At 50.6% G+C, this 25,296-nt stretch overlaps 10 protein-coding genes across 10 annotated transcripts; 4 read left to right on the top strand and 6 right to left on the bottom strand.

The window, feature by feature from the left end:
- Positions 1-2,213: 2,213 nt before the first annotated feature.
- On the top strand, positions 2,214-3,962 carry EsH8_III_001559 (S-adenosyl-L-methionine-dependent methyltransferase; the record flags this gene model as incomplete). Its single annotated transcript, XM_083263284.1, has 3 exons — positions 2,214-3,213; positions 3,269-3,392; positions 3,908-3,962. The coding sequence occupies 3 exons, from the start codon at positions 2,214-2,216 to the stop codon at positions 3,960-3,962; spliced, it is 1,179 nt and encodes a 392-aa protein (XP_083123771.1).
- A 757-nt stretch (positions 3,963-4,719) lies between these two features.
- On the bottom strand, positions 4,720-5,577 carry EsH8_III_001558 (pyridoxamine 5'-phosphate oxidase family protein; the record flags this gene model as incomplete). The annotated part of the gene is made up of 3 exons (XM_083263283.1): positions 4,720-5,126; positions 5,197-5,371; positions 5,467-5,577. 3 exons carry the CDS (start codon positions 5,575-5,577, stop codon positions 4,720-4,722), a joined length of 693 nt encoding a protein of 230 aa, XP_083123770.1.
- A 518-nt stretch (positions 5,578-6,095) lies between these two features.
- EsH8_III_001557 (carbamoyl-phosphate synthase L chain, ATP binding domain-containing protein) lies at positions 6,096-8,382 on the top strand (the record flags this gene model as incomplete). Its single annotated transcript, XM_083263282.1, has 3 exons — positions 6,096-8,122; positions 8,192-8,270; positions 8,320-8,382. The coding sequence occupies 3 exons, from the start codon at positions 6,096-6,098 to the stop codon at positions 8,380-8,382; spliced, it is 2,169 nt and encodes a 722-aa protein (XP_083123769.1).
- Positions 8,383-8,570: 188 nt separating this feature from the next.
- On the bottom strand, positions 8,571-9,818 carry EsH8_III_001556 (uncharacterized protein; the record flags this gene model as incomplete). The annotated part of the gene is made up of 2 exons (XM_083263281.1): positions 8,571-9,281; positions 9,351-9,818. 2 exons carry the CDS (start codon positions 9,816-9,818, stop codon positions 8,571-8,573), a joined length of 1,179 nt encoding a protein of 392 aa, XP_083123768.1.
- Positions 9,819-11,637: 1,819 nt separating this feature from the next.
- Positions 11,638-12,659, top strand: EsH8_III_001555 (uncharacterized protein; the record flags this gene model as incomplete). Its single annotated transcript, XM_083263280.1, has 3 exons — positions 11,638-11,683; positions 11,769-12,174; positions 12,227-12,659. The coding sequence occupies 3 exons, from the start codon at positions 11,638-11,640 to the stop codon at positions 12,657-12,659; spliced, it is 885 nt and encodes a 294-aa protein (XP_083123767.1).
- A 1,199-nt stretch (positions 12,660-13,858) lies between these two features.
- On the bottom strand, positions 13,859-14,431 carry EsH8_III_001554 (SDR family NAD(P)-dependent oxidoreductase; the record flags this gene model as incomplete). The annotated part of the gene is made up of 1 exon (XM_083263279.1): positions 13,859-14,431. One exon carries the CDS (start codon positions 14,429-14,431, stop codon positions 13,859-13,861), a length of 573 nt encoding a protein of 190 aa, XP_083123766.1.
- Positions 14,432-15,266: 835 nt separating this feature from the next.
- Positions 15,267-16,451, top strand: EsH8_III_001553 (NAD(P)-dependent alcohol dehydrogenase; the record flags this gene model as incomplete). Its single annotated transcript, XM_083263278.1, has 2 exons — positions 15,267-16,112; positions 16,176-16,451. The coding sequence occupies 2 exons, from the start codon at positions 15,267-15,269 to the stop codon at positions 16,449-16,451; spliced, it is 1,122 nt and encodes a 373-aa protein (XP_083123765.1).
- Positions 16,452-16,717: 266 nt separating this feature from the next.
- On the bottom strand, positions 16,718-18,328 carry EsH8_III_001552 (transcription factor domain-containing protein; the record flags this gene model as incomplete). The annotated part of the gene is made up of 3 exons (XM_083263277.1): positions 16,718-17,122; positions 17,180-17,605; positions 17,663-18,328. 3 exons carry the CDS (start codon positions 18,326-18,328, stop codon positions 16,718-16,720), a joined length of 1,497 nt encoding a protein of 498 aa, XP_083123764.1.
- Positions 18,329-18,912: 584 nt separating this feature from the next.
- On the bottom strand, positions 18,913-19,674 carry EsH8_III_001551 (uncharacterized protein; the record flags this gene model as incomplete). Its single annotated transcript, XM_083263276.1, has 3 exons — positions 18,913-19,037; positions 19,100-19,459; positions 19,512-19,674. The coding sequence occupies 3 exons, from the start codon at positions 19,672-19,674 to the stop codon at positions 18,913-18,915; spliced, it is 648 nt and encodes a 215-aa protein (XP_083123763.1).
- Positions 19,675-22,317: 2,643 nt separating this feature from the next.
- On the bottom strand, positions 22,318-23,918 carry EsH8_III_001550 (concanavalin A-like lectin/glucanase domain-containing protein; the record flags this gene model as incomplete). Its single annotated transcript, XM_083263275.1, has 2 exons — positions 22,318-23,044; positions 23,113-23,918. 2 exons carry the CDS (start codon positions 23,916-23,918, stop codon positions 22,318-22,320), a joined length of 1,533 nt encoding a protein of 510 aa, XP_083123762.1.
- Between the last annotated feature and the right edge of the window lie 1,378 nt (positions 23,919-25,296).

Genomic DNA, 25,296 nt, shown 5'->3' with positions numbered 1-25,296 from the left:
CCAGAGAGGATCAAAATCGTCATGATTTCCCAAGCTATCGATTCCTCGACTCACCGCATCGTCGTGGTTTGCCCGTAACCCCATATTTCATTTCGTCAATTTCCATTCCCATGTGCCGGCCTTGTCTTCTGGAAAGGCATCACCTCGCGGCGGACAAGGGGGGGCCAGCTTCTAGCGTTGTGTGCGTGACGGTCACCCAGCTAGCTCCGTTTGACAGGCAAACATAGCGTGGCACCCTGGGCGATTGGGTAGGCCAAGTCGACCATGCCCTGCCCTGCCCTCCTCGTGGCTTAGGGTGGGCTTCCTTTGCAAGTGCTCCGTCGGGGGGTGGTGGTGGTGGCGGGTGGTAAGAGCTTCCTTTTTTCTCTCTCGCAAAATACGGTCAAACATAGGTTTCTTGCGGATGGACTACCGCTTCGGGCCGGGCTTCCTGCATAGTTGCGACAGGGAACCAGCGATCTCTGCTGCGGGACTCTGGAAGGGCTGGGAGGGAATCTTTTCCTGCCATGGTAGCTCACCGTCCACTCCGCCAGCTTGCCTAGAAATGTAGTGTAGTTGGTTCCATCTAAAAAGAGCCCCCCCCCCCTTCAAGAAAGGCCCTGCTAACCAAGGTTGCATCCCGCCAGCGAGGATCCAGGCCTTGCTTTGAGTGGCCCTGCGGCCGTTGGAAACTAGGTAGACAAGGTGAGGAACTAATTAGTGTGCTCCGTAGTAGTGACATTGGAGGAAAGGCCGAGGCAACGAAGTGAATGCCTGCTCCATTCAGATTGGGCCCGTCGTCTCTGGGAGGTTGGGACAATGCGAGGTGCTCTCTGAATGGGGCATGACTGAGATGAAGGTGTGTGAGGGACGGTTTACATTGAGGAGGCCAGCGCGAAGTCGAATATGAGAATTAGGTTGCCACAAGCCGCTAAATGCACCTAGGTAGAGGTTCAGCTAGCTTCAGGTTGTACTCAGTTGCTAAGGTTTTGCGAATGATGAATAGCAGGTCACTTCCGTCATAAGTCCCATCGTATGGCCGGGATTTGGTTCGATTTGCGCGTTCTCTCCTTGATCATCCCTAGGCAGCTATTCCTTGCCCTGACAATCACTACCGTGCTTCAAGCTAAAGTATGATGCCTGCCTTCCCTGTCTATTTCTCTCATCCTGCCCTGCAGCAAGCCCTTGCCGTGAACAGGGTTGGGCAGCTTGCAGATGAGATGCGCTGCTACAACTTGCCAGACACAGCGCGGTCGCCCCATTCTTTTTTTTTCTGTCCCTCTTTGCATGCACATCGTTTTCGGGGTGGGCAGCGGCTCGAACTTTTTTAGATTTTTGAGCGGAATTTCCCTTTGGTTTTCGGTTTCTCTCCCCCCCCTTCCCCCTCGTCATCAAATCAAATTCTCCATGATTTTCATATGCTCTGGGCGGCACGTCCCATGTTCCATAGCCAATCCATGGCGCTCGCCGTCGACCGCTTCCCGCACCTCCATGTTGCTCCTCTTCTCCTCCTCCCTACTTGTGGACAAGTGCTCCGACCGGGAGTCAAGTGTGATTTGATGGCGTCAGGGCCCGGCAGAGCAGACGGGCAAAAGACGTGGAGGTTCCATCCAGATCCAGTACAATTCAAATTCAAGTCTCCGCGGTATTAAAAATTCAATACAAAAAAAAAGCCATCCCTCATCAGGTCCTCCCTCCCACCCCCTTCAATTAGCCTTTTCCTTGTCCCGTCTTGTGCATTGCGTAGCCACCCCGGTCCCCTTTATTCTGCCATCTTTCTTTGTCAACACCGAAGAAGCCAACGGGCTTTCCTTGTCTTTGGCCTCTGGTGCCCTTTTATCGAGTACCACTTGCTCAAAGGGGTGAAATACAAAGGGGTCCACCAACCCTTGAGACCAGTTGACGTACGCAACTCAGTTTCCCCGCGCTCAAATTGCTGGGGGCTCTTGTTTCTTTCCTTTTTCTCTACGTCGGGGAATTTTCACAAGCCATTCCACGTGTGGTCCAATTACACCAAGACCCACGATCGCCTATCAAGCAGTGCCTAGACCAGCGCATCGCTCTCGGAGTACCAAAGGCGGAAAGAAATTTGGGGAAACAAAAAAGAGGTAGAAGAAGAAGAAGGGGACTATCATCGAACCCAACGGAGCCCCTTTCAACAAGATTGCCATCGACCGGTGCGGGAGGTGACTTTTTTGTCTAATTCAACACCGATCCTCGCTTGGCAGACTCACATGGGCGAAGACGTGGATGCCGCGGCCGGGAACCCCGATGCCGGCGGTGGAAGTGGACACGGGGCGGGTGGCGCCGGTGTGGCGAGATCCCGGGAAGACCACAAACATCTCAGGAGACACTCCCGGCCATCCCAGGCCGAATCCGCGGACCATGAACGCAACGAGGATGACGACGACGACGACCAAGATGAAAATGAGTCAGATGCAGGCTCCGACTTCAGCTCCGTCTCCGTGGACGAACTGCCGCCTATCCGTGCCTACGGCCACACATACCACGGATCCGATCTCCTTTTGATGCCCAACGACGAGTCCGAGCGCGCCCGTCTGGAGATCCAGCACCAGCTCTTCAAGCTATGTCTCGAGGGCGGCCTGACGGCGACCAAGCTCCCTACAGATAAGCCCCTGAACATCCTCGATATCGGCTCCGGCACGGGCAACTGGGCCATCGAGATGGGCGAGCAGTACCCCCTGGCCAAAATCATGGGCGTCGACATCTCCGCCGCCTTGCTGCCCACGACCGTCCCGTCCAATGTGGCCTTCCAAGTCGAAAATGCAACGGACGACTGGGCGCGGGAGAAGAACAGCCTCGACTTTGTGCACATTCGCAACCTCGTCGGCGGAGGCGTACCGGACTGGAAGGCGCTGTTTCGACAGGCGTACGAGCACCTCAAACCCGGCGGCAGGATCGAGTTTTCCGACGTGCGGACGAGGTACTTTGACCTCATCGATAGCAGCGGGGACGAGCCCGCCGCGCCGACCAAGGAAGAGGAGAAGAACCACGGCCCGATGACGGCCTGCCGCGAGTTTGAGGTGCGGTTTGCCGAGGTGGCCGCGATTGCTGGCGTCGATTTCGACCCCATACCAAAGATCCCCGCCATGCTTTCGGATACCGGGTTCGACAGGGTGGGACGTTGGTCAGATCTGGTTCCCATCCAGGCTGTGGGCCACGACGAGAAGATGGTCAGGAAAGGGGCGCATTTCGCGCAGATGCTGGAATATGGTCAGTTTCACTCACTCGCCCCTCTCCTGAAGCTCTGGTTTCTAAGTCTTGGTAGGTCTAGAGAATTACTCGCTGGCCGTGTTTATCAAGGGAGGATGGGACGAGAAGGATACCCGGAATCTCCTACAGAGAGTCCACAAGGAGTCACGCGATACGTCGAACGAGGCATATGGGAAAGTGTAAGTCCCCTCTCTTACAAAACTCCGCCAGGATGGCAGCCAACTAACATAACCAAGATCTTTTGTAACAGCCAGAAAACCAATGCAATAAGGCCTTGCTTGTACAGCCTTGTTGGAAAGCGTTGGCCTTATAAACACCTGGTCTCGGCGAGGAGAGCCATAATAGATAGTAATGAACTCATGTTACCACATCCTTAGTTAAGCGGCGACTACAACAGTGGTACCGCTGAAGCACCACTCTCACCACTTCTTATTGCCCATTTGACATCTGATGCTGGCTTGAATTGCCCAACAGGCTGGCAAACTACAGCCCACGGTCGGTTGCCCCATTTTGCTGACAAGATTCTCGACTGACTCTCTTGAGGATCCGAGCCAGCGCGGGCTTTCCTCGGTGCCAGCCGGTGGTTACATGCACCTTGCACCCTCTAAACACACCCAGTTTCTCCCAGTCAGCTTCCCATTTCCGTAGTACCTGACCTGTAACACCATGCCTAAGTCGACTAAGCTCAAAACAGTTGCTTCCGAGCGTCAGGCCCGTTGGAGAACCCTCTGGAGTGCATTGATCCCTGAAATGTTTCACTCTGCCCGCCGGCTGCAGCTGCGGTACTTGCCGCTGCGGTATAGCGCGGTAGCTAAAGCTTGCCCTCTCAACCATCGGTTTGCTTGATGGCAAGCTAAAGAGGGGAAGGGTGGCCCGAACTCTCTCTCTTCGCTGTCAACCTTGGGTTTTCCGTCCAAAGCATCGCGTCAAGGTACCGTTCGTTGGCCATGTGGTCAAAAAAGGCCGTTAGAACAGACATCCTGTAACGGTGCATACTCGTTGTCAAGCCCCGAGAGACTTCGTCCACATTGAACAAAGAACATAACCAAGTTTGGAAAGAGTTGAGCCGGCCTGGCAATGACTATGGATTTTTCAAGCCTCTTTTCCGTCTGGAAAGCTCATCCCTTCCGGGTCTTCGGCGTATTGGTTGCATTCCGCACTGCGTTGCCGCTACCTTTTCCGTCTAGGTCGAACCGCTTACCATTTTGCAACCTTGATCGGCAACCACTGCGCATGCATTGGACATCCATCCAACGGCTTGCACTTGGGCCCTTGTCTGCAACACTACCAAATTTAATGAAAGCTTACGCGGCAGGTAGGTAGTATGCTGCTATCTGCCAATCTCTTGTTAGGGGAAGAGATGACTTGCATACTACGCGAGGGACTCTATCCGACCCATAGATTTCACTGCACTTATCACTTTTATCTCCCATTTGGACCATAGATTCTTGTCTAGAGATATCGCATTGTACAGCAGAATGACCAGTAACCTATCAGTTTGAATTGTTACCGCACACCATTGACCTGAGGGGCAACATTCTCCTCCGTCAAGACGTAGTCCCGCACCGCGCCCTTCCAGTCACTAATTCTTACATCCTTGATCTTCACCACAATGACCCGGACCTCCTCGCCGGCGACGAAGCATCCCCTGCCGCCGTCCTCGGCTTGTACGCTCGGATTGAAGGTTTGACCCTCGTCAAAGGTGTTGTTCTCGAGGTGAGCTTCCCGGTACGACTTCTCTTCGTCTGATCCGTTCTCCACTAGTCGGGCGGTTCCGTTGATCGTCGCACTGATACTGGACACGGCTGCTGTGTTGAGGTTCAGAAGAAGCGAGGCAAGGCTGGAGCGGTGCTCGGGGCCGGGGCTGCCGCCCGAGGGCCGTCGTCCCGAAGTCGGAGGTCGGTGGGAGGACCCTACAACAGGCTGTTAGCATTATAGAAATGACTTCAGATATGTTCAGTCGGAGCGGGTTATGTATCGTACAATCGTGCACAAGCAAGGAGACGTTGGGATTTGACAGGAGATTCTGCGTTTTCTTCGAGGCGGGGTTGGTGGTCATGACGATGACCGGGCCAGCCGAGTAGTTTGAGGATGGTAGGTAGGTGTAGTTCATGAGGGATACGTTAGGAATGTTTTCGGTGCATGTTGCAAGATGAAGCTATTGATTTGGACGTGATCTAGTCAGCTTGGTGTCTTCTTCGATAAAGACAGAAGCTCGACGACACAAGGCGGAGGGGAGCTCAGAACACTTACGAATCGGGCGTTCTCCAGGCATTGCACGACCTCCTGCGGCAGAGTTGTCGTGACTTGCTTGTTTGTTTCACCGGCCGAGGCTTCGTAATTGAGCGGTACTTGTTGCTCCATGGTGATCTGTTTGCTCTTGGCGGATTGACTTATCAACTATAGGTATCGTGAGCTTCCCCAAATGAGCTCTGTCGGGTCGGCTGGTTGGGAATGGAAAGATGGGCAGACAAGGCCCCATCCCACGCTGACTAATGCGGGGCAGACACCATCATCCACCCCAAAAGGTATCAGGCCAACGGGGATGACGTAGAGCCGCTCTTTTGCTTATCTTATCTGGCCCCGTGCTGAAGGGAGGGATCGCACGGGATTCCCCACTGATGGCCAGGTGGACATCGCCTAGAGTCTGGAATCTGGGGTCGCCTTTCAGCGGCTTTCAGAGGCCACGGCTATTGTCGGCACCACAGCAGCGACGAGAGCGCAACAAGCCGAGCTCCTCGAGACCTCGGGTTAGCGATCAGATTGTGCTCTGTCTGCACTTCTCTCCTCCGCCATCAACTCTGGATTCCTCTTTTCTACTGTCAAAGTACCCAATTGAATCCCAAGTTTGAAATCCAGATCAGAGGCCTCAGCTGTCAATTATGCGTTCAATGAAAGCGAAGCACCGGCTCGTCCGCCCTCTCCCTCGTCTCCTCTCCTCGGCAGCTGGGCAGTCCATCCCGGCCTCGAGCCAAATCACCCCAATCACCTCTCTCTTGATCGCCAACCGCGGCGAGATTGCTCTGCGAATTCACAAGACTGCCGACAGGCTCGGAATACGAACGACGACGCTGTACACGGATCCCGATGCTTCCAGCCAGCACGCCGCGTGTTCCCCGCATTCGCTCGCCCTGGGCGACGCCAGGGCCTACCTAGATGGCGAACGCATCATCTCGTTAGCCAAGAAGCACGGCATCCAAGCGCTTCACCCCGGATACGGTTTCTTATCCGAGAACGCCAAGTTTGCCGAGAGGTGCGAGAAGGAAGGCATCGTCTTCGTCGGGCCTCCGGCACAAGCTATGGCGGACATGGGTGACAAGGCACGAAGCAAGGAGATTATGACAGCGGCGAGCGTCCCCTGCGTCCCGGGATACCATGGCTCGGAACAAGGGGAGGAGCAATTGCTGCAGCACGCCAAAAACATCAAGTTTCCTGTGCTACTGAAGAGTGTCAAGGGTGGTGGTGGAAAAGGCATGCGCATCGTCCTGACCGAAGATGAGTTTTCTGCGCAGCTTCGCAGTGCCAGGGCCGAGGCTCGAGCTTCTTTTGGTGAGGGCGGAGAAGTCATGTTGGTGGAGAAGTACATCGTCCGACCACGCCATGTCGAAGTGCAGGTCTTTGCCGACAAGCTGGGCAACTGCGTCGCACTGGGAGAGCGTGATTGCAGTGTTCAGAGACGACACCAAAAAATTCTGGAGGAGTCACCGGCGCCGGACCTGGATGACGAAACGCGTCTCGATCTTTGGGAGAAGGCGAGGAAGGCCGCATTGGCTGTCAACTATGTTGGCGCCGGTACTGTCGAGTTCATCTTGGACAAGGACACTGGCGAGTTCTACTTCATGGAGATGAACACTCGTTTGCAAGTCGAGCACCCCGTCAGTGAGATGGTTACTGGTACCGACCTCGTCGAGTGGCAGTTCCGTGTTGCGGCTGGCGAGAAATTGCCTATGACGCAGGAAGAAATTATGGAGAACATCAAGCTCCATGGTGCCGCCATTGAGGCCCGTATCTACGCCGAGAACCCAGAGAAGGGCTTCATGCCCGACTCGGGCAAGTTGATTCACCTCACCACACCGACCACGAGCGAGGATATCCGCATTGATGCTGGGTTCGTCCAGGGAGACACAGTCTCAGAAGCTTACGATGGCATGATTGCTAAGTTGATTGTCCGGGGCAAGGACAGAGAGACAGCCATCCGCAGGATGGAGCTCGCTCTTCGAGAATACGAGGTTGTCGGCCTCAGCACCAACATTGAGTTCCTGAAACGGCTGTGTCGGTCACCAGCCTTTGTGGAGGGTGACGTCGAGACTGGCTTCATCGATAAGTGGAAGGAGGAGCTTTTCAAACCCAGACCGATTCAAAGCGAAGTCTTTGTGCAGGCTGCTCTTGCGTCACTGTCTCCTCAATTAGTCCACGACGCTCCTCACGGGGATAGTCTTGGCTTCGGAGCAGCTAGTACACTAAGTGAACGGAAATTCGCCTTCAAGGTGCTTGATTCATACAGCGAACAAGAAGGGGAGGTAGTGGAGGTTAGCATTACACAAAAGGCGCACCAGCTTTTTGATGCCCGCGTGTCGAGGAAAGGAAGTGAAACACCACAAGTCTTTGAGAACCTCGTCAGCAAATTCCTTTCAAACTCCTCGTCAACAAACTCGTTGGTAACAAACTTCCCTTCTGAGCGAGTCAAATCCACTGTCGTACGGAACACGCAAAACGAGCAGGACACCAAGGTCGTGGTGTTCCAGCACGGCGTCAAAACGGAGATTTCCCTGCTGCCACCAAGCTGGTTTGAGAAGGCACTGGGGCTGAAGGATGTCACTGCGTCCGTTGTGGCGCCTATGCCGTGCAAAATTCTGAAAAATGAGGTGGAGGAAGGACAAACGGTGGCCAAGGGAGCCCCTTTGGTTGTGTAAGTGCTCCTTTCACCCCGTAACTCGCTACTGCACTGTTGTAACACATGACTGACTCGCCACTGCAGCATCGAATCAATGAAGATGGAGACAGTCATTCGGTCGCCCCAAGATGGCGTAATCAAGAAGTTGGCGCACAAGGAAGGGGTGAGTTGTCCCTGTCTGGTTTTCGAGTCAATAACTAACGATAATTCAGGACATCTGCAAGGCCGGAACTGTTTTGGTACTTTTTGAAGAAGAAGCTAGCGAGGCATCATGAATGGTCGTCAATTGAAGGAACACAAAAATACATTCAATTTCTGCATTTGCTGGGTGGCTAGTCAAAGACATGGTGCTTTGAATGATGTTCTCTTTTGCAACGAATTTCCAAGGATTCTCCCTGCAGAATACTAATAGAAGTAATGTGATCCATACATTGTATATGTCCCAGTGCAGCTTACATCCCTTTCAGTTGAAATCGTGGTCGAGATACTCGCCTAGCTTAGCCAGGCCATTTATCAGGACTTCTGTACGGCATACGTATCCAAATCTCATCTCTCCCTTGAATTCAGCTCCGTCTCCGAAACACGTGGAGCCAGGCATGATCAGAACTCCAGTCTTGTTCAACACTTCCAGACAGAACTCGGCATCTTGAACCGGCTCGCCATCCCTCTGGAAACGTATCATCGCTGTGGTGCCAGCTGTAGGCTTGGCCCAGGAGCAAATAGAACTATACTTCTGCACAAAAGCGTCAAGCAAGGCCAGATTCGTCTGTGCGAGCTCAATGTTCCTCTTCATCAAATTCGGTCTCACCGCATCTGAGAGGGCATAAGCGGCTACTTTGTCGTCGAGCTGTGAAACACTAATCGTTGTATAGTTTCTGGCGCTTTTGACTGCATTGATGATTTCGGGATCCCTGGACGCGATCCAACCTAGACGGATCCCTGCAAGGGAGAACGCTTTGGACATGCTCGAGGTAGATACAGTCCTATCATATCCCAGTGACAGAATGGATGGAGGCATACTTTCCCCCGCGGGCAGGCTGTGGAAGAGCGGGCGATAAACTTCATCTGCCATCACGATGATGTTTCTTGACTTGGCGAAGTCGACGATATTTTGGAGAACGGCCTTCGGAGTCGTTACACCTGTGGGGTTGTTGGGGTTGTTGATTATGATCATCTAACCACGAAAATCAGTTGATGCTTGCATCCATTCATTAGTAGAAAATACCTTTGTGTTTTCTCGTACAAGCCCAAGAAGCTCCTGTGTGTCCGGGATGTAACCGTTGCTGGACTTCGACTTCCACAAGCTCACGTCCGCTCCAAGACTCTTGGGAACTTCATAGAGTTGTTGGTATGTAGGATACACGCAAATGACATGATCTCCGGGACCGACTAGGGTGTAGAGAAGGAGGAAGTTGGCTACAATAGCCCCCTGAGTGATGATGACTTGTTCATGCGGAAGTGATCCCGAAATATCGCCATCGTAGAGATTGGCAATTTGCTTTCGGGTTGTCTCAGAGCCGTAGATTGCGCCGTAGGTTAGTCGTCGTGTTGCAATGTCGAGAGGCCCAGGGGCTGACTTGTCAGTAGACAATTGAGTGAGCTCTTGGATGGAAACAGATTCGCAGCATGTTTCGGCGATGTTCAGGGCACCTGGAGTCGTTTCCAAGCGGTCCATCCACTCCTCCACCTCAAAGGCTTTGATTTGTACCATGGTGTCGGCTTAGTTTGTGGCGGTGTTTCAACTAATCACTCAAGTATGTTGTCGAATTTGTAAGCTTTTGATTTGAAAAAGGCATGAGATTATCCCCTTGCTGCTTTAAATACATATTGTTAAAGTAAGTCAAGATACTATTTCCTAGACGTCTTGACATGCGCGCCCTTGAGATGGGGCGCTAGGATAGCTTGGTTCCATGCGCACTCCACTTTAAATCCAATTCGCTGGGAAGGAAAGTCGAGACGAGAGCTAAAATAGTCTGAACTTGAGACAGACTGTACCAAGGGGAATGAACTCGCAACAAAGGGCAAGTGAAAACCAGTTTGAGGGAGAAAGAAAAAAGGGCTCAAGATTTTGCTTGATTTTGGAGATGCGGATCCATCTTAGAGCCTTTACATAGCGGTAGTTCGTATTCAGGTCTGATAATATAGCCAAATTCGCACACAGCCCCGGCACGGTCTACTGTCTTGGGTGTCACAGCAAGTCAGTTAGCAATTCTGGTCATCGTCAACCCATACAAGAGGATCATGGCAAGAAAACATCTGACAGTTAATCCTTCGGGGATTCCACGATATATGGACCGCAATTGCAGCAGCGCAATTGCGGTTCCTCTTTTGCGTCACATGAGATTTGACAGGTGCCTGGGATTCTATACTAAATAAATAACGGATTTGCCGGCTGAAAACTGCCCTTGTATTTGCGGTCAGCCTTGAAGATTTCCATTAGTTATTAGGCTACACCACATCCCCCACGGTTCATATCCTGTTGTTTCTGAACTCGATTAAACAAGACCCGTGCTTGAGGTGAGAAAGCATTGTCAGCTACGGTTAAAAGCCTGGAAGCTTTTAGCGAAACAGTAATGTATTCATAATGGGGCTGTTTTCTGTTGCTCCGTAGGGCGACAGCGGAACCGAAGATCTGCATACGAGTACGTAACATGCAAAGGTTTTGCGGAGATACCGGATTCAGCCAACTTCCAAATGGGGTTCGACAGTCAAAAACTGGGCAAGTGTCAAGGTTTCTTTGAGTTGGAACGTGAGAGCTACTTTTTGAATGGAACTTCAGGCGGGATGAATTGCTCAGCTTGAAGAAATATGTTTACATGGCACCAGCTTGCTATAATTATGAATCAAAGAATTTTCTTGAAATGTTTGTTGCCCAGTTTCCCAGATCATTGAAGTTGAACTTTATGATATCCAAGTTCGAATCCGATTGCCTTGAGTCTATATATACTAACTGCTACAATGTCATTCTCACACAAGCATCCCACTAACAAGGACTTCTGTGCTTCATCTCAAATAAAGTATCAGGGTATGATGGATTTGACATAGCTAGTATTTCTAGACCAGGAACCGAGAACCACTTTGGGCAGCCCTACATATATGCTGCGGGGTCCTGGAAGGTTAAATACCTTGTGCGATTAGACGTCTTAACCTTCGGTATAAGGGAAGCCACAAACTCAGTGACAACCACTTAAATCGCGAACTTATATCATACCCACAGGTCAACATGCAGCCCATTCTCATTTTTATTTTAAAACTCGAGAAACACTCATTTCCTGGAACCAGGAATCCTCTGTTTGACGCTACCTCGGGATTTCTGGCAGCAGTTTCTCGTATTCAAGGGCACACGGAGGGGAGTATTCGTACTTCGAGGAGAACTAGATATGTCGAAATCTTATCCCAAAAAGAATAAAACGTAAGCCATCAACTTCCTAGTTCTTTTAATGATTAAGATTTTGATGGTAAATTTAGGCCCAACGACGACCTGGCTCTGGGTGACGATGTTGAAGTCAGTCATCAAGACATTCCTCATCATGGACACTATGAACTATCTCGCGAGAACCACATTGACACTGGAGAGTAAGTTACGGTTTTATAATTCAATGGCTACAAGAAGCTCGGGATCTAATCTATCATGAATTCAGAGCTAAGAACCCACTCGAAGGCATTCCGAGCGATCAACTGCAAGCCGACGCCGCGCAATGCGCTATTGGGATGGGCTTGCCTGATGAGGTCGAGTGCTTCAAAAAAGGAGCCTTGGCAGCCCAGAATATGAGAAGTTACGATGAAATTCAAGAATTGACAGAGGCTGATCGAAACATCCTAAGAAACGAAGCCGAGAACCGCTGGAAACACCCCAAGGCATTGTACTTCACCATCGTTATGAACTCCATTAGTGCAGCGGTTCAGGGTTGGGATCAGACGGGTTCCAATGGTGCCAACCTATCATACCCGCAGGTCTTTGGTATTTCGGATCATGGGGAGGCGTGCCTGGCAGCCGGAACCTGCAAGAGAAACTCTTGGATCATAGGCGCAATCAACAGCGCGCCCTACATGGCCATTTGTATCATGTAAGTGGCTGTGAAGACCGCCACTGTGACCTGGTCAACTGACAAAAAGTAGTGCCTGCTGGTTATCTGACCCCATCAATGATTACATAGGTCGACGAGGGGCCATCTTCGTCGGTGCCATTTTCAGTCTTGTCGGGCCTATTGGCCAAGCCTTTTGCCAGAGCTGGCAGCAGATATTGATGTGCAGAATCCTTCTTGGTGTCGGGATGGGCTTGAAAGAAGTTACTGTACCAGTATTCTCGGCCGAGAATTCCCCTGCTAACATTCGCGGCGCGCTCGTCATGTCATGGCAGCTCTTCAGCGCTTTCGGCATCATGCTCGGCTTCACGGCCAATCTAGCTGTGGTTGATCTCGGAGATATTGCCTGGAGACTACAACTCGGCTCCGCCATGATCCCTGCAGTGCCTCTTCTGTTAGGAATATACTTTACGCCTGAATCGCCAAGGTGGCTGTTGAAGAAAGGCAAGTATTCTAAGGCCCACTGATCACTTCTCAGGTTACGAGGGAACAACCTACTTGCAGCTCGTGATTTATACTACATTCATGCTCAGCTGAAGATGGAGAATGAGCTGGTTGAAAAGGAAGGCTTTAACACAGGCAACTTTTTCACGAGATGCCTCGAATTGTTCACAATCCCTCGCATTCGTCGTGCAACACATGCATCAGGCATAATTATGGCTGCTCAACAGTTTTGTGGCGGTGTGTTGTTTCTTTGAGCTGCTCTTCAATCCTTGTAACAAAGCAAGTTTCTGACAAGTTCTCCAGTCAATCTCATGGCTTTCTACTCATCAACCCTTTTTGAGCAAGCTGGAGCAAGTAATAAAGTTGCACTTCTGGCTTCTTGGGGGTTCGGAATGGCGATGTTTGTCTTCGCCATACCTGCCTTGTATACTATCGACCTTTGGGGTCGGAGAGCCTTTGCTGCTTGCAACGTTCCCGAACATGTGCTGGACGATGCTCGCAGCTGGTATGGCGTTCTACATCCCATCGAGCAGCCCTGCGCATCTTGGAGCTATTGCCTTATTCATTTATACCTTCGCCGCCTTTTACGGTCCTGGAGAGGGGCCGTGCGCCTTCGTCTACTCATCCGAAGTGTTTCCTCTGTCGCATCGCGAGGTTGGGATGTCTTGGGCTGTGGCTACCAATAATTTTTGGGCTGTTATTGTTGCTCTGACATCACCACCCATGCTGCAAAGCCTCAGGCCTCAGGGTGTTTTCACTCTATTCTCAGCTCTCAACGTTGTATGCTTCTTCGCGATCTTTCTGTTCCTCCCAGAGACCAAGCAACGTTCACTTGAAGAGCTGAACGAAGTGTTTTCGGTCTCTTCCAGACGGCACGCCTCCTACCAACTGAAGGAGGTCTTGCCTTGGTGGTTAAGACGCTACATTCTGAATAGAAAGAGCGAGTCTGAGCCGAAGCTGTATCATTTCGAGATGGCTGAGAATGTTGAAGGTGGCTCCAAGTAACAACGCGGACGCCTTATTGTTTGATAGTAGCGAGATTTAGGGATTTCAGGACATTTCAACACATGTAGCTACGAGATATCCGAAGACCTATTCAAATGAGCATTGATACTCCAATATAATGTCCGGCATATATGGATGAAGGTACGAAATTATTTGATCCTCTCTTCTCTTGTAAGATTTTTGATAACCTTCCGTTTTCAAGGTGTAATATTCTCTTCTACGTATAAATCATACCTCCATTAGCACAGATGGTGTCTCCTGTAACCCAACGCGATCGTTCCTCGCACAAAAACACAACGATATCCGCAACATCACTCTCCGTTCCACATCGAGGCTCTGCTGGTACCTTCTTATTCTGCTCTTCCATCCTAGCGAGATGCACTGGTCCTGCTGCACGGTACATGTCCGTATCAACAGGTCCGGGGTTGACGGAGTTCACCGTCACACCATACTTGTGGCCGAGCTCTGTGGCCCAAACTCTTGTGAGGCCTTCCACGGCAGCTTTAGATGCCGCATAAATAGACTGAGTGGAGTAGCCTCCTCGAGCAGAGATGGAAGATAGATTGACGATACGACCGCCACGGTTTATGTGTGGTAAAATGGCTTGCGTCATGAAAATGACGGCTCTGACGTTGACTGCCATTAGCCGCTCATAGTCATCAGCTGTGACTTCTTCCAGCGGAGCGTTTCCGCCTAACCCCGCATTGTTCACCAAGATGTCGATCTTTTCGGACTTGAACTCCTTTCGAGCGGCGTTTACCAGAACAGAAGGAGCCTCGAGAGACGCCATGTCGACTCGAACACAAGTTGCGCGAGCTCCCAGAGCCTGAACTTCTTGCACCAAGGCGATGGCAGCCGCCTCCGATGAAGGTGAGACATAATTGAAGGCGACCTGAATCCTGTTAATGAGCTAGACGAACTATAATGCTGATACTGTGCAGGTCATGATGCGTAGGCAAGATGACCAATAAGGAAATCGACCGATAACAATTTCAACCTGAGAAAGCATTTCAGGATTACGTACACTTGCTCCTTCTTTGGCTAGGGCTCGCACAATGCCTGCCCCGATACCTCGGGCGGCACCCGTTACTATCGCAATTTTACCCTTTAGGGACATGGTTACATGCCGTTGGCTCTTGATGCTAGAAAGTAAATCGAAGATGTGATAATGTACTCTGCTCCAAGTGATAAAGAATTGAGGATGAGCTCAGTAATGTCGAAGTTGAATGTTCAAGTGAACATATAAACGTCTTAACTCCGAGCCATCGTTCGATCGCGCGGAGTCGAAATACGCGGGGGATGCGCCGAGTGTGGGGTAATGGCAGTTTGACCAGGCCCGTGGCGTCACCAACGTCTCAACATCCAAGATACCTTGTTGAGACTGGATCATCGCTATGGGAGGGGTAAGAGAGAGGGGTAATGACACCCGGATCTGTGCCACATCTACCTTGAGGTCAGGTAGTAAGGCTTCAGCATTGAAGAGCCTGATTAACTGATAAGTAGCTGATTCTAGACTTATATTCCCAGCTTCCTTCTAGAATTATATGCCATAACCAAACTGTTTGAACATCAAATTTCCCGTCTTCTTTTCTCTTCAAATATACTCCGACTCGATAAAGATCAACATGTTTACCGAACAAGAAGAGCTTTACACACGCGAGTCAAATGCGGCTGATGTACTCCACCGCAAACCCGGAAATCTAGCTGTCTATACGAACCCCGAGCATGAATTATATCTCAAACAGATTGAAATTCCAACACCAGGTGTAGGGGAATGTCTCGTTCATGTGAGAGCTACAGGAATATGCGGCTCCGACGTTCACTTCTGGAAATCAGGTCACATCGGCGAGATGATCGTAACTGGCGAGAATGGACTTGGTCACGAGAGCGCAGGAGTAGTGGTGGCAGTTGGCCCCAAAGTGACCAAGTTTGAAGTCGGAGACAGGGTTGCAATCGAGTGTGGTATCCCATGTATGAAGGCATCTTGTTTCTTCTGTCGAACAGGAAGGTACAACGCTTGCCCAGAGGTGGTCTTCTATTCGACACCTCCTTACCATGGAACTTTGACACGCTATCATGTGCATCCAGAAGACTGGCTGCATCGGATTCCTGATACGATTTCATACGAGGAAGGTTCTCTTCTTGAACCACTTTCAGTGGCCTTGACGGGGATCGAACGGTCTGGTGTACGCTTGGGAGACCCGATTGTCATCTGCGGCTCTGGCCCTATCGGCATCGCAACCTTGCTGGCCGCCAATGCTGCCGGAGCAAACCCAATTGTAATCACAGACATCGATGAGAGCAGGTTACAAATAGCAAAAAGGGTCGTTCCTAGAGCGCGAACCGTACTCGTCGACCCAGGACAAGAAGCACAAGCTGCTGCTTCAAAAGTGAAGAAGGCTCTCGGCCAAGAAGCCAAGATGGTGCTTGAGTGCACAGGTGTTGAGTCCAGCGTCATTACCGGCATCTATGTGAGTCTTTCCCAAATAAAGAAAATAAAAATCAAGGTTGCTGAGGCTGACTTACATATGAAGTCTTGTCGGTTTGGTGGCATGGTCTTTGTCATTGGATGTGGCAAGGACTTCGCTACCATACCCTTCATGTACATGGCCGGGAAAGAGATTGATTTGCGATTTCAGTACAGATATCGCGATATTTATCCTCGGGCAATCGGTCTAGTTGCTGAAGGAGTCATTGATCTCAAGCCTCTGGTCACTCACCGCTTCACTCTCGACGAGGGCGAAAAGGCTTTCAAAACGGCTTCGGATCCTGGTGCTTTGGCATTGAAGGTACAGGTCATTGATAATTAGCACAGAAAGGCTTTTTTCAAGACCAGGGATCTTACAGTTGTTTAACATTGGCTTTGTTTTCGAGGAGATCGAACATGAAGAAGGAAGGCCTAAGATTCAATGAGACAAGCATCGCGTTGCACCAAACCCTGAGACCATAATCAACACGAGACATATCATGAACCCCTGTATCGGATATTGCGCAGGCTTTTAACGATATTTGGATGTTGATAACTTTAAAAAGGTGGGGTTTATTTGCTGAAGGTGAGAAGGCTTCATTGGCCAGCTCAGACCAGAAGGGCGCAAATCCCAAGCCTTGCCATAGCATTTTTAGGGACGCTGCTGTCAAGATCTAAGCATTCTTGGTCTTTCCAGCTTTCTTTCAAGATACGAAGCACTGTATCACAATTTGTGAACCCATCCCCCGCCTTCTCAAGAATCCCGTCTATAAGATTCTCGAAAAACGGCTGTTGATCTGGAGCCGCCATGGCCCCAGCTACACACATTGGCCACGTTACGCCTCTCAAAGACACTCCCTTGGGTACACTTTGAAGAGCATCAATTACATCTGCTACTGCGTCATAGATAGCTTCGGAAGGACTCTCGCTATTTGCTGACATAGCACGCAGTTGAACGAGAATAGCCGTTGCGTAGACGCGAGTGATTGATTGGGAAAGGATCACTGACCCAGACTAGTTCGGTTTTAGTGACCTTGTTGGAGGCAAAATGCTTGAAAGGAGTCTGCAAACCTTCTCTATCACACTCAGATAACCGATGCCGTCCTCAAGCCTTTTTGTTATGTCTGCAATTCGTCGCTTTACCTCTCTGGGACTGGTGTCTGCCACTTGTGCTTTTATTGAAGCCACATCACCAAGCGCCAACATGGCCCAGTTCTGACAGCCCATGACACAGGATATATCGATCTCATCGTGGCTCAACCATTTTTGGTAGGGAAGCTTCGGTGGTCTTCCCGTGGAAACGCAGGATAACAACTCAAACCAGAGTAATTGAGACACGTGAAACCTTGTGGCCGCATTTATTATTCTTTGAAATCCGGCCTCAGCTATTTTGGGAGTGCCGCCCGTCCGTCCGAGATCTTCTAATTCAATCTGACTAGCAACTGATACGAGGGCGTTGAGGTGTGATTCCCAATTGGATATGCCGCCTTGAAAAACCTAGACAGGTCAGTGGATGAGAACAAGGGTCAAAAGGGGCGTCAACAATGTGGGTACCTCAAAACTAATGAGGAAGGTTCCGCAAGTAAGAAACTCGACGCGGTGTTCGGGGTGACTAGCGAACCCGTATGTCTCACAAAGGCTGAGGACTTGCCGAAGTTCCTGCATGGCGTTTGTATGGTATCGGATGAGCTCTGACTCCATCTCCTCGGTCTTACTTTGTGACATGGTGTGTTGATGGAGAGCAGATAGTGTAAAAGCGGCATGGCGCAATGGTCCCCTTTTGGACAGGAGCCAGAACAGCCAACCTCTGCCTCCTCGAGCCGGGTTGTCCACATAATATGCATACTGGAGGGGAAAGATGTAATCCAGATAGTACGTCAAAAGCTCGGCCTCTCTGAACTCCGAACCCTCGGACGAAAAGTCTGTTGTATCATGGGAGCCTTCTGTGGAGATATTTGTGACTGATCTAGGGGAGTTGGTAGAGGAAGCCTGCAGCTTTCGGGTTCGGCGGAAGTTCTGTTTCACTGCGTGCTTGATGCGCTGGAGTTCTGCATGAAGCTTCGATGGGCTCTTGACCCAGTCTGGCTCTGGCCCATATCCGTGGCACTTTATTTGTCGATCTGTGCATTCTCTACATGCTGGGGACGCCTCGTCACACTTTCTATGACGAATGCGACAGGTCCAGCAACCGCCGCTGCTACGAGCTAGGGGCCTAGCCATCGTTGACAAGCCGCTCATTTAGCTACTCCGGTCCCGAGGGCTGCCGGGTTCATCGGTTATCGTGTTTCGGTACGTAGATGCTTGGGCCAATACAGGGTGGGAAATCTTGACGTCTTGTGTTGTTGTCGCCAATGGAAGACTTTGCAATGCTGTGTCGAGGTTCGTGAACGCCTTCGTTAGTGTCGCTTAGTCCTGCCTAACACCCCGCATCGCAGCCCCTGAACCAACTTAAGGCCCACAGTTTAAGTGTACTCACCCAGGGAAGGAAGGTCGAGCCGTCATTTGAAGGGAAAGTCGAGACGAAACAACAACACCACTAATAACTAATGGCTTTACTTGACAAAACCGAAGCATTAACTACTTCACGTTGAACAAATGGGAAACTTTCTCGAGAGAATAACAGGGCGTTCCATAATCCCCGCTTATTTCTTTCCAAAACTTGACTACAAAGGAAATTAAATCGGCCTTTTACTACATTTTCCCACCGCCGCTACGCACGCAATATACGGACTCAACTGTTACAGTCATGAACTAAGTAAATGCCCTCACAGTACCGCACATCAACACCTACATAAAACTTAAGCCTAATTGTTGCCGTTCCGGTCGCCTTCGAAATGCTTTCTGGCCTTCTCACGCGCCCGACCTCTTTCTGTGCTGGCACAGAAAACATAGTTGCCTCTGTTTCTGTCGCACAGCTCATTTCCACGCTCTATCAAATGGTTAACCATTTTTCCATTTTCGCTTTGATTATACCGGAAAATTTCAACTTACGATAAGTGATGATGTTATCCTCGCTAGCCGCACAGAAAGCCCGGTCATTGTTTTTGCAGTTAGGATCATGGTCGTCAATACCTCGATCGCCGCCACGGCCACCATCTCCGCCACGGTCACCATCTCCACCACGACCGCCATCGCGGTCATCGCAGTCACGGTCCCTGTCGCCATCTTGCCCATCTCTTCGTCTGTAGCACTCGCATCGACGTTCCCTCGTACCATAATACTGATTCAGGCCGCATCTTTCAATTCTGCTCCACTCCTCAGCAAGCTCTCGCGCTAGCTCCTGCTGTTCACGGATAGCGCAGAAAAGCCTGTTGGCATTATCGCTGGAGTAGCAGAGTTTGTTGCCGGCATCTGGATATATGTCAGTTGAATCCGATTCTGAAGGAGACAGGCAAGTTCCCACCGTAACGAGTAAATTCCCTGATGCCTCGGCCACAGTAGAGGTCATCTCTATCATCGCGGCAGTCGCCTCTGGGGAATACTTCCTTGTTGGCCGCCTCGGCAGGCATGGCCAAGACGCAAGAGATACTCGATAGAGCGGTAAGGAAGAGCGTGGAGTACAGCATATTGCCTATTCAAAACCTTACAATTACTGTTTTCAAGAAAGATGAAGGGTATAGTTTGAAGGATATCCTGAGATTGAACTGATTGCTTGCTAGTCTGCTGGATCAGAAGAGAGAATTGAACATTGCAGGAGGGAAGCATGCGCTTTATAGTCAAAAAGCCGATGGTTTATGCGGTCTTTTTGCGGTGACAATCGCGTCTGCCGATTGATTCTGGCTATTCAGTGCCAGCGTTGCGCCGAGCCTGGCCACACGCAAGACTCGATACTCAAAGTCTGTCTGCCGGGTAGAATCTGAGGATGTCAAGTTTTCCCGACACTTCCGCGGCATGCTTCATTCTGTAGCCAGTCTAGAGAGATTCACACTAAGCTATTGTCATCAATATTGTTCCGGCACATCTCTAAGTTGTTCTAATAAATCAGATGAGCAAGGTTGGTATGTGTTGCTATGGACGCGGGGTTCACTTTTGCGTGCAAGCCCCGGCTGTGATGTTCAAAGCTAAATCAGGCCGTTCTTCCAATGGGAATCCGCATTTAAAGGTAAACCCAAGACGTAGCAGTACTATCCTTAATACAGATTAATGCTCAGAAGAAGTAACCAATAATTCCCAATTACTTAGCAAAGCTTCATCTCCAAACATTTAGGTTGTCGTTCATGATGGTGTGCTTCCCAACTTAAATTTGGCCACATGCGGAGTCAACAAATAGATGGAGGTGATTCGAAGTGGCTGCAGTCCTCGCAGCTGAATGAGGCTCGAGACATTGCCCTCGGGCTGAAGATGCACTTTGGTTTCCCATGTGCCATCCAGATTTTGCTCAGTCTGGAGCTATGTCATTGGTAGCCTTGCATCTCTCCCGAATGAGGATGCGATGCAATGCAGCACCCATCTTTCAAAGTTTAAGTTTCTACATTTGCATTTACACAGCTACTTCTACATCATATCTTTTCATTTTCATGCGCAGACAACGTTCCCCCCATCATAAGCCGCTCATTCTCCAGATCCTGAGCTTACAAGAAAGGGGGGTTGCGAGGTTTCTCATGCCAATGAATATGTCAACCGGAACCCCTCATTGATGCCGGTGCAGTGTCAGCATCGATATCCAAAGCAATTACTTGAGCAAAAAACCCGAAAACAACCCGCCAAAAAAGACCTTGCTAGAGGCTGGAAATTTTTCACGACAATGCTAAGATTTTACTCGGCTTACAACTAAATTGATGCCAAAACGCAGCTTGGCTAGGCTGGTGAAGCCCTTGTGGCAGGTGTGTCTCTGTCCTGACATTGGACTTGGAGCCAGCAGACTTACATCCGGGAATGCCGCAAACTTTGCCTGCATAACCATGCTGTTCCCAAAAGGTTATTCGTAAACAGCTCTGCAAGTAATCGGCCAGTACCGGCTCTAACCATGTCTTGGCAAGACGGTGTTAGCAGCAGAACACAAAAGCCAACCTTGGAGTGCTGTTCCACGTTCATCGGGGACGATTCCGTTTTCGCAGCAGATTTGTAGTACAGATTTTGACGATATTGATGATGTTCCGGTCCCTGTAATAGAGGAGCTGCCAATATCAAAGACCAGTTAGTACCAGTCCAGTTGAAGGCTGGATATATGCGACATTTCAGACTAGCGCCAGACAGCAGTCTCCTGGCCATGTTGACCATAGCTGGCCAGTGACTCTTCGGGCATGATTTCTCAAAATTTTGGATCCCAGGTTGCAGCATACCGGTAACTACTTCAACAGTCTGGACATTCGGGATCGCTCTTTGGACACAGCTTAAATTACAATCAGCAAGGTTGTAGCCTGCGTCGCTGGCACATCGGCGCAACGCACAGTCACTCAACAGTCTCACTCTGGGCCACATTACCCCTCAGTTACCAGCACAGGCAGTTACTTCAATAATTGCTTATACAGCAACGCTGCCCAAAGTACCTTTGAAAAATGAGGCAGTTAAGCTTGTCCAGTAAGCGTCGGGGGTTGCAGACGCAAGATGTAGATATTCACGTCATCAATTCCCCTCTCGAGAAATGAGGCTTTGGCCCATCGTTATGCTGATGTCTTTACTTCCCGGCATGGATTCTTAAAGCTGTGACTGTGGTGTGCTGGGCGCAGGTTCTCTTGCATCTTCAGCCTATTCACGTGTATCACCTGAGAATTTTAATAATGGACTAAACATCATTCAGACTCTCGCATCATCCCGCATCCTGATCATTCAGCTTATAGAAATTGTAGAGCACAAACTGATGTTGCAAGAGGGAAGACACCAGCATAGTTAGACACCTATGTCAACAGTCTCACAACAGATGCATGTACCATTTTGACAACAATAGACAGAACAAGCAGAAGATGATCAAGTTATTCATCTATTGAAGCTCGTCAAAATCCCATGCTAGGGACAGGACACAGCAGGACATAGTGGTGCCACAATTGTAGCAAGCAACACATCTGCCGAGAAGGGAGTCATTCCCCCCTTTGTGTGTCATTTGCCTTAAGGCGGGGGAATAGGGAAATCGCTCGGATATTCATGCCGAAATAAAAATAAAGAAAAAACCCCTCAACAGAAAATCTCGATTCCGATTGGAAGGAGGCCCCAAGCATATTGGTGGAAAGAAAGAAAGTAAAAGACAGTCATGAAGGAGAGAACGTGCGGCATCACCGGAAGCCTCCCTGAGAACCACCATTGTTCCAGTAACCCTGGTTCGCGCCTCCGTAACCACCGTTGCCATGGCCTTGCTGGTTGCCAAAGCCATGGTCGCTGTAGCCTTGGGACGGAGGGCTCATGGGTGGAGGGCTGTACTGACCGTCAGGCGACCCGAGTCTGGAGTAACCGCCTTGTGAGGTGCTACGGCTCGGTGCCATGGGGAGAGGGCCTGAAGGTGGCATGCCGGGGCTTTGTGTCCGCAAAGGTGACAAAACTTGCCCTTGGCCATTCGGCGAATCGTTATAGGAGCGCATGCCAGCTGCGGCACCAATGCCGGCGGCGCCGGCGGCGACGGGGGCAGCATTCCAAACGTTCTTCTCGTGGGTCGCAGGCACACTATAGGTGTTCTCTTGTACCACTCCGTTCTTGCTGAATTCACTGGCATTGTACTCAGTACCCGTCGATCCGGCGAAGGAGTCGGGATCAATGCCCCTCTTGTGGAAGCCTTCAAGTTCAAGGCGCTCGTCTTCGGCCCTCCTCGCTGCAAGACTGGCCTCAGCGGCACCACGCTTGCGCTGGCGGATGAAGTACCACAGGCCAAAGGCGATGAGAGCACAGCCAGCCCCAACACTTCCTGCGTAGACGGCAGTCTTTGCAGTTGGGCTAAGTTCGTTGAACTTCTCGCTGACGGATTTGCTGGGTTCCTCCAGAAGAGCCTCCTTGACAGTAGAGTTACCCCTTAGGCTGATGTTAGTTTGGGCTCCCCAGAGACTGGAAACACATGTCATATTTTAGATGCGACTTACTCAGCAATCTTGATGCTCTCCCACGATCCCGACTTGTCTCCAAAAGAATATTCCTTTCCAGAGCTGTAATCCGTCACCTGCGCAGACTTGACATACATGGTGTATGGACCGGCAGCATAGTCGGTGTCACCTCCAGCCCATTCTCTGGTTCCCTCGGCCATGCGGGGATCGCCGCCTGCCCAGATACCGAGGCTGAGCCGCATGGGTGTCTGAGGGTACGCCTTGGTGTTGTTGGCCTGCTCCGGAAGGAGGGTCCGCACATTGTTGCCGTCAACCCACCATTCAAGCTTATCCTTGGTCCAGACGCAGGTGTAGTTGTGGAAATCGTCTTGGATGCTTCCTGTCACGGGATGCTCAGCGCCGTTGTGCCAGTCCTCGACGCCCTTGCCGAAGAAGTTGCTCAAAGCATCATTCTTGACGCCAAGGAACTCCCAATCAACCTCGTCCAATGTGTCACTGAGCCACATCATTGAGCTCACGATTCCCTTGCCCTTTGCTGCCCTCATGTGGATCTCGGTGCGGCCCCAGAAGAAGTAGAACTTGGTTCGAATCGTAGGAGAATCGCCTTGCTTGCTAATTGTGAATTCGGCACCGTTTTCGGAGGTGTATTTAACAGGGCCAACAGTTGTTTCCCATGCATCGGTTGACGGCGTGGAGTTGAAGTTAAAGTTGTAATCCATGCCAAAGGCCGGGTCGGCAGGACATGTAGTGTTCATCGGGTTGCATTTAGTCGAGACTTGAGCGAGAGCTGGCTGGGCAAGCGACGCCAGTAGCGCCACCGCCGGGAGAGTGTATCGCGATAGCATGGCTGCTGATGAGATGTAGTGGTGTAAAAGATATGACAATTGAGGTCGAAGACTAAAATCAAGAGCCTTTTCAGACTAGAGTCAATGCACACGCAGGCTGAATGATCACCAAAAGATGCAAAGTTGGTGATGAGGGCAATACGTCTAGTATCGCAAGAAGAGAAGAGGGCCAGAACACGACGCGCCCGCAGCAGCGTGCAATACTGATAAGGAGGGACTATAGTGAGAGAAAGGGGCAGAACGATGGCGCTTGTAGACGTATGTCTACGTCGTGGGCGGCAAAAGAGTGTAGAAGAAACACAATGTCATAGACGAGGCGCCGTGATATTGGAACAGAAGAAGAAAGAAGCAACCTCTGGCGGAATGGCGAGATTCGAAAGGAATGGCGATGGTGGGGGTTCAAAATTGAGTTGGAAAGGAGTGTGGGTATGGCGCTCAAACGGGCATTGGAAGCGGCCGAAGCACGGACTACACAATTGAGTTAAGAATTGAAGGGCAGATGGCAGCAATGATAGGAGGCGGCCTCATCTCAACGTGGGCGAAGCGGAGAGACAGAGACAAGACAGACCAGGGGTTGCTGGGAAGGTGACAAGCAACATGGTGATTTAAGGGGGTGCCAATGTCTCCTGCTCCTCTTTAGGTTCTTGGAGTTGCATTTGCAACGGGCAGCGTTTCCGCACCAGAGCCAACGGGGCTTAGCGTCTCAACTATCGGTCGAACCAGAGGAGCGCAGTGGTATGGAGCGTGGTTCGCTGTGGCACCGGGAAGCGTGCAAGGTTATCGGAAAGGAAATTAGTGGACATTTGGTAGGCGACAGACTGGGAAACTCTGAAGATGGTCCCGAGATTGACAGTGGACCGCCCAATCCAGGACGGCACTCATGGCCCGGGGGCAAAAACCCTCGAGATTAGACAAGATGCGTCATAGGCAACTGGACAATCGTGGATAATTAAACAATGGGCTGCGTTTGTCTGTCCCTCAAGACGAACAGTGTCCGTCTGGTCTGAATGTTTAGAACAGGAGCAAATATGTGCGCAAAGCCACTTGTGCGACTTTGGGATGTGACATGGGTCTTCAGGAGTCGATGAGGCAGGCACCTGCCCAAGCTGGATGCATGAAACCGCAATCGCTCAAACAACCCGACACCAAAATCTCGAAAGACCAGACGTGAAGCGATAACAGCGGTTCCCGATGCACAAGTACTTATATTCAGGCACTGGTAAGGAAAAGGAGTAGCTTGGTAGACTCTGCTTGCAATTGTGCCAATGACTCGAGTTTCTGGAGCATCGTTTGGTCCAAAAATATGTCTTGGCGTAGCCAAGACTGGCTGCTTGCTTGTTGATCATGCGGCGAAACCTAGCGATATAGGCACAAGCCA

The sequence above is a fragment of the Colletotrichum jinshuiense genome, chromosome 3, assembly GCF_051148585.1.
Source record: "Colletotrichum jinshuiense chromosome 3, complete sequence".
Lineage (NCBI taxonomy): Eukaryota > Fungi > Ascomycota > Sordariomycetes > Glomerellales > Glomerellaceae > Colletotrichum > Colletotrichum jinshuiense.
Note: the sequence above shows the minus strand (reverse complement) of the source record. Positions and strands in the feature narration are given on the sequence as shown.